Below are 11,815 nucleotides of genomic sequence, written 5' to 3' on the forward strand. Positions count from 1 at the left end.
GGGGTGTTAAAAGTATTGGCAGGCCAGCCCACGAGCTGCGTGCATTGACGTCTTTATTAGTCTGAAAAAAAGAATGAAAAAAAAAGAAGGCGCTGGTCTGTAGCCTGCCAGCTCGAAATAAGCGAGCATTGATCAAAAGGTGAGGCTGGGCTGAATCTACCCTTCTAATCGCCTGCGTCACTCCTCGCTCTCATTGCAACAGCTGTCGGTCGTCTCACAGGTTAACCAAGGATACCGTCACGCAGAGGCAGAGGCTCGACAGGACGCAGCTTACGCAAGAGGTAGAAAGTCTTGAAGTCAGTGAATTTGGCATCATCTTCATCAGTTGAGCGAAAAAGAAACACACACACACTTATTGATTCTTAGGAATTTCAGTCTTTACGGCGCAAAGGCAGAAGAGGGCTATTGTATGACAGAGAAAAGGTCCGATGAAGCATCAACATGTTCTCATCCCAACTCATCATATACTGACGCGTTGTCACCTCCAAAATAACCACAGCCCTCTACGACTAGAACACTGGCCTCAAACTCCGGTCTCTGGTGCAAAGTCATATTTGTCGGACCCATCTGCCTCCACTCCACCCACACAATGATAATTTATTTTGTCGGGGGGTCTTTATACCAAGTCATCACACTCAAGAGAATGTTCTGAGCATGCAATAATGACAGTGATAGGTTGACTGTCGTTGCTTGAAAGCCTGGCACAGATGCAGATGTTATCAACTCTGCTTCCTCCCCAGAGTCTTTGTGACTTCACGTCTCATCGGCCTGGCCGAGTCTGATGCCCCGCCCACTCCTCCTCTCTACCTCCATCTGCCTGATGGATCGTGGAGGTCCGGATCGTGGTCCATGCCGACTACCAACTATTCATACACTCTGTCATACTCATTGATTGTGTTTATGTTACTCTATAATGCTTCCTTCTATACACATGGCATCTATTGCTTATGTCCATCCTGTTGCTCTCCTGAAGGTTGCTTCCCTTGTTTCCCCGTGAAAGGGTTTTTTCTATTTCTTGGGAGTTTTTCCTGATCCGATACGAGGTCCTGCGATCGGGATGTCGTATGTGTACGGATCGTAAAGCCCTCTAAGGCAAATTTGTAATATCCGGCTAAACAAAATAAATTGGTGTTGCTCTGCTGGTGTCAATGCGGGGTGTATTTTCTCAAATGAGCGCTGCTCTGCTTACATTAAATATAATGTCGGTATCTAGCACGGTTTAACTACTGAAATGGAAGATGAATCCCCCTCCTCATTAAAATCATGAAGAGCTCCCCCCACACCCCACACTTTTACATAGTAAGCAGTTCTTACTTTTATTTCAAGATTTTGTAAATTACATTATCTCAGAGAATTATTCTGTGTGAATTTCAACATTATACTGGATAAATAACTGGCATTATTCAAGAAAATTTGTTCTCTGGGAGATAATGAAAGAAACCTTTCAATAAACTATTCAAATGTATTCATGAGAATCTTATTTTATTTTGAACTAGGAAAATAAACATTCAAAAGTAAAGCCATGTTACCTGCTAAATGAGAACAAGTTATTTCTTAAGATCCATCGATCTCTGCTTCCAGCACTAGAGTGCTCTGAGGGAAGGAAAGCAGTCGAATCCTTTCACACATTAACCAGATGTCTGATACTAGAGCCCCGTCAGAAGTGTATCCTGACTTTAGGGCTGGAGTCGTTTCAAATGTCTTGGCAGCTAATCAGCAGATATCTTTCATCAAAAAGCCAAAGAGACAAGGCTCAGCATATCCTTACTAAATCTACAAGGCAGGGCTCCAGACTGCGACCAAATGGTCGCATAATGCGCCTAAAATTAGACACAGTACGAGTAAATTTTTCATCAACTCGCGCATGCGCGACCAGTAAATTAGCAGATTTTTTTTGTTTTTGTTATTAAATATTTTTGTTGCTGACAAACTTGTTCTACACTTCAGCCCACTATAGTTAGCGGTAATGCCTGAATGACTGGTTTGCTAACCGACATTAACTCCAGAAGAAGAAGAAAGGAGACGAAAACCGAAGAAGAAGGCTGGCCTGTGTGAGGGGGGGCTAATGTGTGAAAAGAGGCGCACCGCAGCGGAGACACAATGAGGGCGAGGGCCGCAGAGTGAGAGGTCCACGAGGGGATCCTCACCACGGAGCTGCGTCCACGTCCCCCCACATGAATCTCTGCGTCGACTCAGCCGCCTCTCACATGTCTGCCCCTAGACTGATGCTCACGGTAAACACATTCGATCGGGAGCGCGCGAGGGTTTTGAGAAAGTTAGCGGAAGGATTTAAGTGACAACATCCGGTTTTGCAAAGTTAGCGTAAAGAACCACGTGAAACAACATCCGTTTATCAAAATAAGATGTCGACAAATCATACACGAACATATAAAAGTAAACAATGAACTGATTTTGTATCTTTATAGATCGTTTCTGAGATTTAGCTTAACATATGCTAACATTAGAACATTTTTACTGGACCAAGGAAGAGTTTATAAAAATTAGTCAGACTTGTGTATGTTAAGAAAAGTCCTGTATATAGATTTCCCCAAGAGTTCCAGGAAATGAATGATGCAGATGTGTTCCATACATATCTGAAATCCCCTACAATAGCAATCAAACAATTGTAATGTATCAATTAGGACATTTTTCAAAGTAAAAGTCCTAAATGTTTAAAGAAATCTGTAATTTCTTTAATGTTTGAGTTGCTTTATATATGTATTTCCTCATAGTCCTCATAGCAATAATGCTACACAAAAAATAGAATGCTTCAATCGACACCGTGATCGGTGATCAGTGTTATCGGATCGGCAGGTACTGATTTCAGTGATCGGTATTATCGGATCGGAAGATACTGATTTCGGTGATCGGTAATCGGCAGATACTGATTTCAGTGATCGGTGATCGGCACCAAAAACCTGATCGGTGCATCTCTAGAAACCAACAAATGTTTTGATTGGCCACATCGAAGTGCAACATGCACATGCTCAATATATGTTTTTTCTTAAAATATGTTTAAACTCAATACAGTAACTTCTGAAGAGTTCTCTGTTGTGAATGTTTTGCAGTTCATGAAGGCAAAAAGGCATAAGATTGTATATTGTCAAATTATTTATCAGTAATACAGTAGAAATGATGGGAAAACTTTGCAAGTCGATTTATACTGTGCGCAGGGTTTTTCCTGCATAGAGAAAATTTGGGCGAGCCGAGAAGAGTTGTTAACGGGGGGAGGGGGTGCTAGTGAGGAGTGTGCTTACCCGTGTGCGCGGATGTGTGCGCGCATCATGGCAGAGCGGCCAGCTGCTGATCACTCACTCAATATCTCGACTGCACGATTAGGTGGTGCGCGCACAGCGCGCCAAAAATTTTGACCCAGGAAAACCCTGTGTGCGCCCCTAAATTTTCTGCTTGCGCCCCTAACATTTTAAGTTAGGGGCCACTGTGCTCCTAGTTAAAAAAGTTAGTCTGGAGCCCTGCAAGGGTACGATTGTGTTTCAGTTGTACCGTCATTTGAAGCTTTAGTGTTTGATAGGCTTGAGAGGAATCACATAAACAAATCCAGTGTGTACAATATTTCTGGCTGCAACCTTGCAATAGATGTTAGTTTCCCTGAATGTAACACAGGTGAATAAAAAGGTTTACTTTGTATGTTGCTCAATTATGATCAGACAACTAAAAAGGCCAAATTCAGATAAAACGAGGAAAGCAAGACAGACAAATGGCAACTAATCAAATACGAATAAACTCTGGACACAAGGGCTTCCCAGCATTTATAATTCCACCTCCCGGTAGCTTTAAATATGTAGATGTCATTCAAAGGACATGAAGGGGATGCAATAATGTTGCAACCACTTTTTGCTCCAATCAGTCTGCACAGCTCATTACTAGAAGTGGAGATTTGGTTCAATCACCAGAAGTATAACCCATCATCAGCACCGCCTGATTGAAAGTATAGCTTTCATCTTTGTGAAAAATATGGCATTTGGGAAAGTAACTGCCCATCCAGAAGCACTGGAGTCATCCTCAGATGACCATCGCAAAACAAAGTCTAAAATACAGCCTCTCCATGGACTCCGCCCCTCTACTCGTCAATGCCGGTTCATGAAATTAATTGTTTCCACATCTTTTGGAGACTTCCACTGAAAACAGACGGGGAGGTTAACCTTAAAGCGACAACTACATCGCCGAAATGACTGACCACAGGGAGAGAGAAGGGATATTGCACCGAGGTGGTTAGACCACTTTCAACAGCGATTCAGTCTGCCTGAGCACACTCGTGTTTAGGACTCAATGGAACATGTTATTCAGCACTGGGCTTACTGGGCTCTGCCCTGGAAGTAGAACCAGTGCTCATGTTCATCATGGGTGAAGACCGCAAGGTCATTGAATGATTCATTCATCTTCTGTTCCATGCGTAGACTTAAACAGCAACCCCCCATGCCTCCTGGGAAGCGTACAGCATATGCTCCCATACTGTCATCTAACTTTGTGCATTTTTAATCCAGAACGGTAGGTGATGTTAAAATTTAGGAAATAGATTTAACAGCCATTTAAGTGAAGTATAACATTTGGTAGATAAGACCTCTACGAGGGAGGCGACTATAATTCTTCATTTGCACATTAACTTTGCCCTCATTTCAACCCATGCAGTGCAAATCAAGTAGCAAATAACATAAATCCTGACAGTGAGTGCAATTGGATTGATGTACCAGAAAAAAACATTCAATAAAAAAATCTAAAGTCTCCCCGACTGACGTTACCTTTCATTACCGTACAAAGGGATATCATATTCTCCGTCAGTCCTTTACCAGTATATTGTGTTATTTTCAGAATGAAAACTGGCAGCAGGAAAACGGTTTCCAACTTAACATCCTGAGAATCCAAATGGGTTAAAAAAAAGAAGTAATTGTATATATCAGCAACATATTGCAGGTAAACAATGCTGTTAGACAATATACTTCTGCAGTCATCTGAACTTTACTAACATGTCTGCCACAACAGAAAAACTAAACATCCAGTTAAACTCAGCATTACTTACTGAACAATAAGCGTCTGAGAATTAAATACAATAAACACAATTAAAAAGGTCCCCATCATGAATGCTAATGACAATCTTATTCATGCATCGTTGGGTTTCCATGATGGAGGCTTCAGGCATTAAGCATGTTTTGTGAGTCGCTGCTGAGGGGGGGGGGGGGGACAGGGGGGACTAATATCTCAGTTCAGTTTCTAACTTTCGGTTTATAAACTAATTACTCTTATGGATTTGCAAAAAAAAACATCTCTGCGTCGCAGCAATTTATAGACATGATTTCACTCTTAACTTGTTTCACTCTTCTATTCAGTCACTTTGTTGTTTTGTGTTGGGCAAGTCCTGTATGCAGACTCAAGATAAACACCCGCTGATTGATTGGCTCAGATGGCACCCTCCAACCGCCTGCCACTTCTTATCCAGCTCCTGAAATCCCCTAAGGGTCAATAACACATCTCATCATGAGAAATGTCACCTTTCCTCACCCAAAGTGAGAGGAAAAACAATTTGTTTCAGCGCATGGGGCGCCGTCTCAACATGGTGCCATCCACCAAGCTAAGTTTAGCAGGGTAGCCTCAGGCGGCAGAGTCTAGTCGGACAGATTAAGTGAATGAATTCAAAACAGCGCCGGAGCACACGAACAACAGACAAGGCAAACAGGAAGGACAAGGTCTTCATTTAGAACAAACAAATAAACAAACACTGAAGCAAGAAACGCCACTAATATTAACAAGCAGGCCAGTGGGGCGCTGTAATAGACCGATACACGTTTACATTCACATGAATGATGGGATTAGAGGAATCATCTTCACACAATATGTGAATAAAATGAAGATATCGGAAAAAAATCTAGTGATATTTGTTACTGCGAAATAATTTGTGAAACTTTTGGTTTTAGTCCCAAACTAATACAAACAACAGCAAATAACCACCGGGTGTGTCAGCTGATTACTCAGATGCATTAATTAGAAGATGTCACTGGCTTACACCACTTGTAAAGAAAAGTAAGTGCTTGTTTACCAAAGTAAACACGGAAACATCCTACTTCTTATTGATGCGTTTGACATCAAGAGATGTTTTCTTTGAGCAGGTCAACAAGCATCTAAAGAACTAATCTCGAGCTCTGGGTCTCCTGACATGTTATTTTATCCTGCAAACAGTTTAGGCCTGTGACTTTGTCTCATTAATTCCACTGAGTAATTGATTTTGCACATGGTATTTACTGCCGCTGCTGCTTCCAGCTGCTGATCTAAGATGAAAACCAAGTGAAACCGATCCAAAATGAAAATTTGTCTCAATAGAGTTGCATAGTGCGCTTCCTTAAAGCAGACAAACATTATCACAGTGAAGACAAGCATGGCTTCAAACTGCTTGTTTAGTCTGACCGACCTACAGATATTTAGCATATTATAAAACAAAGAAATGCACGACATTCTAAAGTTAAAATGTTGGAAATTGAGGATATTTTGTATCAATGATCAACACTTTAACTAAATTAATTATTTGCCTCATAAAAAATTAAAAAATCTAATTAAAATGATACTAGGGCCCAACACTTATTTTTAAACGTGGTTGCTTTGGATCGAACTTCATATTTTAAAGTTATTAAGAGCCTACGCATACATGCATTAGTTATACATCCATCTAAATAAAATGGTTTGTGTTTAAAACACAAACCCAGGTTTCATATCAGAAATGATTAATTTCGAGTTACTGGTTGCTTTCCCCAATTTCTTCGTTGAAAGTGGCACAAAGAAATTAAGGCCAATTTTCTCAAAACGGTTACCAGTGGTACCATGCCAACTGTTTCCATCGCGCTCTGGATACTATTGAGAATCTTACTAGCACTAGATTAAATAAATATAACTATTATTACAGCGTTCCAATGGTTTCCTCCAGGCTTTTGTATGTTGTATTGTGTCTGTGCGCCGCCGGAGCAGGAGGACTTGGACAGGATTTTGACAGCCTCCCTTTCAGCATGAACACAATATTGAAGTCCAATTGTAGTTTTCACAAGAGCAGCACTCTTGAGACGTGGTGCACCAGCAACATGTCTGTCTAGTTCATGATAGTCATGTGCTATAAAAACACATTTCATGCTTCACAGGAGAAGAGCACACTATTATATCGCAATATAGAACCATGTTGCATGTAAACCTATACCTCAATAACATTCCTAAACAAGCTTCCAGCGACTCCAACATTAGGAAGAACATGACAGATTCTTTATATGTGGGCTCTGGAAGCTGAGGAACTGCCCACCACTCACAGCAATTTCAAGTAATAAGAAATATTAACCATATGGTGGAGTGTGAGAGCGCTAGTTATAGTAATGCATGTTAATAAACTGAATTAAGATTGTAAGATCGAATTAAAATAGTGAATTATCAATCATTTCAGGCAGAAGCTCTTAATCACAAAACCTGACAATTAATTTCTGCGCTCCTTCTGAAGCAAAGCACAAAGCTCTGGCCACCACTGTTGATCTATTTTGACAGAACTAAAGCATGACATGAACAGGCCAGCAAAACTAAATTGATGTACAGGGCAAGCTTCTGACTTAGATGTAATGTGTAAGCAACTTTACACTGAAGCTTAGTTGCGTTTCAAGCAGCCAGGGTCACATGACCCACATCCACATTTAACTGAGCCAACAGATCTGAAATGCAGTGCAGACAAATGCACTTTTAATGGGACGGTGATTGCTACAGCAGTCGACTACAATAGCATCTTATAGCGTATAAATTATCTTTTAAATGAAAGTTGAAAGGCCTTTCGAACCAAGATGAGAAAACTACTCATTTAAATTTTAAAAATAAGGTTCTTTTACTAATGATTTAAGTTAATTATTAATTTGTGAGGGTGTATGCCACTTCCATGTCTGTAGACATGTATGAATATCAATCTGCCAAGGGTGATGACTAAGGAAGACACCGTGAGTCACATGATGATGTTAACGGCTCCAAAGTCAGTCGCATGTTGTTTATTATTATATGGGAAGGGTAAAGAGACCTGTGCGTAGCCATTACAGATTTTCTTTTGGCATTCATGTTGACATGGCTTGGAGTAAGTGTAACATTAGAAATGGCCATTTTTTGTGAAAAATAGATTGGAAATGTTATGTTAGTGTGGGTTTTAGGACTGAGCTGATCAGTCATTTTCAATTTTGATACCTAAACTTAGAGTAGCCATCCTTACATAGTCATACATAAATCAATATAATGCATTAGTGATGCAGCAGCACTAACACTTAAAGAAGTGAATGAATAATTCAATTGTGAGGCTTCTTCTTTGTCTTATGTGAGAATAAACTGAATATCTTTCGGCTTTGGAGGAGACAAAACAAGCAATCCAATAGCATCGGCATAGGCTTTAGGAAATTGTACTTTATTATATCTCATCACTTAAAAAACTAATCAAGACAATAATCAGAATGTGGATCAGCGCCATCCCTTCAATACCGAATTCAGTTAGTTTGATGATGGCGTCGATACTGATCCAACCAATCAGATCGCTGCCTCGCATGGAAAGAGTTTGAAGGACATTACCTGATTGAGCAACCTCAGTTGTCCATACGTTATAATCCTCATCCCCTCCTACCTGAATCCCCTCAGTACTCACAGATGTGGTCTCCATATGTCCGTCCTGTGTTTCCAACAAGTCAAGCACGAATCCATCAACCAAGCAGTAGATCAGGTAACAATGGTGTGGCTGCACTTCTTATTTGTGCAAAGCAAGGTCATGGAACCACATGGATGCTGAACCAATCAGACAGATTAATGAAGCACAACCTGCTGACAAGAGGAATATTGACACCCCTATTACATCTTGGTGCTGCAGTCCTCAACGCTGCTTAAATAAATCAGGCCCAAGTAGAAGGAGACACGGAAACTACCTAGCCTAATCCTTTACAAGAAACAAACGGAATACAAGAAGATCTGAACCGTCATGGAAATGGAGCTCTTCCTGGAAATAATAAACTCCAAAATATAATTTTGGTAGCTGTGACTACTTTGCTTTGTATACCTGACATCTAAGAAGCTAACATCGACATTAATCTCATATAGTTTGCTTTTCCAAAGTCTGAAGTTCCAGTTTAGACAGTAATATTGTGTAACACTAAAATTCAATTCTGTTTATTTTGTATTGCACACTCACAAATTACAAATTAGCCTCAGAGGGCTTTACAATCTGTACACAGACATCCCTGTCCCAGAACCTCACATCAGATAAAGAAATTCAAATTTAATAAAAATGCATTCAGCCAATTAAAGCTGCAGTGACGAGTCGGTAAACAGAAAATTATTCAGCAACTATTTTGTTCAATTATTAATATTTCAAAAGTATGTCAAATGTCACGATTTACCGTTTTTCCTTGAAATATTAAACAAATCTGAAAGTTTTGGACTTTTAATTTGACAAAATCTAATTGAAGACATCTTGTCTCTGAAAAATTGTAGGCAAATACCATTGATTTTTACTGTTCATTAATATTTATAGATTAAATAGTAATTGCAAAATTAACTTGCACATCAATCAATAATGAAAATAATTCTTAGAGGCTCTAGCAAAGATTTTGCTTGAAAAAGGACCTTACGATTACCAAAAATGTTGGAGATTCATTTTCGGTAAGTTAAAAAAATAAGAATAATCAACCAATTAGTTCAATACATTGAAGCATAAGACAGGTTTTTAATCAATAAGAGGTTTAACCTTTGCTGTCAACAACAACAAACTCTCAACACAAAATGGGGAGTCAAGATTTAGGATTAACCTGTGAAGACATGATTCAGTTTATTAACGGACTTAGATCTTCAGACCTGTATGACACCCCATATATCACTGGCATCAGGTTGCCATGAATGACTCTAATCCTACAAATCTCTCCAAAGAAAGGCACCTCATCATGAACTTTTCTGGAAATTAATGTATTTGCATTGGTGTCTTCGGCAATAAATCCTCCATAATTTTAGAGGCGAGGTCTCCACCTTCATCCCCTTATCAAAGACTCATGTCTGCACATTTAGATAAGTACCACAAGATGATTATTATTTCCATATGACTCACTGTGCTCATGAAACTGACTGCACAGAATAAACCTGGGTTTTGCAAATTTATGACGTTACAAGAACAATAATTTCACCCTAAACTTGACCCCGGTCAAGTGGTTTGCAATTAAGTGGATCACTTCAGTCACTAAAGTGCTTTCTTTTTTTCTCTGCGCCCTAAAGCAGAGGACAAGGAAAACTTAAATAAAAATAAATGACTACATACAGAGACAACATGGGTAATTTACCCATAAATAATGTCTTATATGTTATGCAGCTATTTAATGTAGAAAAATAGCTTGTTTAGCATAATTGTTATATGAATATTAATACAAATATTTGAATTTTAGACTTTTTGAAACTTGAATGCAATCCTCAGAGAAGCTGGCATTAGGCTACAAAATAAACTGAAACGTATGACTTCATGCCGCCACCACCACGAAGCAAAAGGCAAGACTAGTTGGTGGATGACGTACTGTAGTCACATTTAGCAACTTGTTAGCAACTGCCATTTATTGAGACGAGTCAAAGCTTCAACTTTCACAAGATATTGACGGACATACTATATGTTGTAGATCAACAACAAACAAACGTGTGTCGTTAACCACATATCTTGTTTCAGGGATCTAACCAACACCCACGGACTGAAACAAGGGAACCGGAAGTGCAGCGATGCTAACTCATTTCCGGGTTTCAGGACTCATTCCTGCAGCACGGCTGAGACAGACAATCGTGCTGTAACCAGAACAAAGCCTGAAGTAAAACCACACCATACTTTTGCTGACAAAGAGAAACGTTTCGACTGCACAAACCAGCTGTATGGTGTATAAACGTGATAATCACTAACGTAAACTCAAAACGGGGGATTACAGCCAAATACAGACCCGATTCTATCACACTGCTCAATAGTTATGTGACGCTTCTAACTTGCCAATTACGTTACGTATCCGGGACTAAAGTCAGCTTGTTAGAACCTATTCGTGGTTACATATCGCGTCAGGTGACACTAAACAAAGCACTTTGTCTGCGGCATAAACATCAAACATGCGGTCAACTTTTAGCACAGTGCAGCTCATTGTAAATGTGAGGGAAGCTAACGCTAACCACCGTCTTACAAGTGAAGGAGGAAACTAAAAGGAAGTATAAAACTACCTGGCTGCGACGTCTGTCCTCATTCATGCCCTCTGTATCGCTACAAGGCGTCCCGGAAAATGCACACGACACTTGAAGTTTCTTTCCCGTTGTTCCTCGTCGAGTGGGTAACCAGGAAAGCGGCTGGTTAGCAACGAGAGCTGTCAAACAATGGCGGAGCCAAGTACGGCAAGCGAGAAGTCGACACGTGCTTTTTGTTGACGTCTTTGCGAACGCCTATGAGCGTGTTTTGCGCTGGTGCTGCTGTCGGAAAACGTGTGGGCCGAGAGAGCGACTTTCCTTTGGCAAAACAAGTATTTCTTCAGTAGCCTACAGTTCAATAAGCAGATTGAAGAAGTATTTAGATACTTTTATTGAGGGACTTTCATTAACAACCTATGTCCGCGATCGTAGCCACGTGATTTTGGAGGGTTTAATGATATGAGTTTGCATATAGAGTAGCACAAATACCACACATATTAAAGCAGAGTTATTAAAGTGATTAAGTATACGCCAACAGAATCATACTTCTGTAGAGAAAGCTTTAAAACATAATTTAGACCACAATAAGAAGGTTAAAATGTACAACAATTACTTAAATATC

At 40.0% G+C, this 11,815-nt stretch overlaps 1 protein-coding gene across 3 annotated transcripts in view; it reads right to left on the reverse strand.

Annotated features, from left to right (window-relative positions):
- The window catches only part of enox2 (ecto-NOX disulfide-thiol exchanger 2), a 151,963-nt gene extending 140,601 nt beyond the window's left edge, over positions 1–11,362 (reverse strand). For all 3 annotated transcript variants that reach the window (XM_056438973.1, XM_056438971.1, XM_056438970.1), the window contains exon 1: positions 11,233–11,362. Coding sequence is in view for 2 of the 3 variants with exons in the window: in XM_056438971.1 (XP_056294946.1) it covers positions 11,233–11,259 (27 nt within the window). In the remaining variant the exon portion in view is untranslated. The remainder of the gene's footprint in view (positions 1–11,232) is intronic.
- Between the last annotated feature and the right edge of the window lie 453 nt (positions 11,363–11,815).

The sequence above is a fragment of the Pseudoliparis swirei genome, chromosome 19 (assembly GCF_029220125.1).
Source record: "Pseudoliparis swirei isolate HS2019 ecotype Mariana Trench chromosome 19, NWPU_hadal_v1, whole genome shotgun sequence".
Classification (NCBI taxonomy): domain Eukaryota; kingdom Metazoa; phylum Chordata; class Actinopteri; order Perciformes; family Liparidae; genus Pseudoliparis; species Pseudoliparis swirei.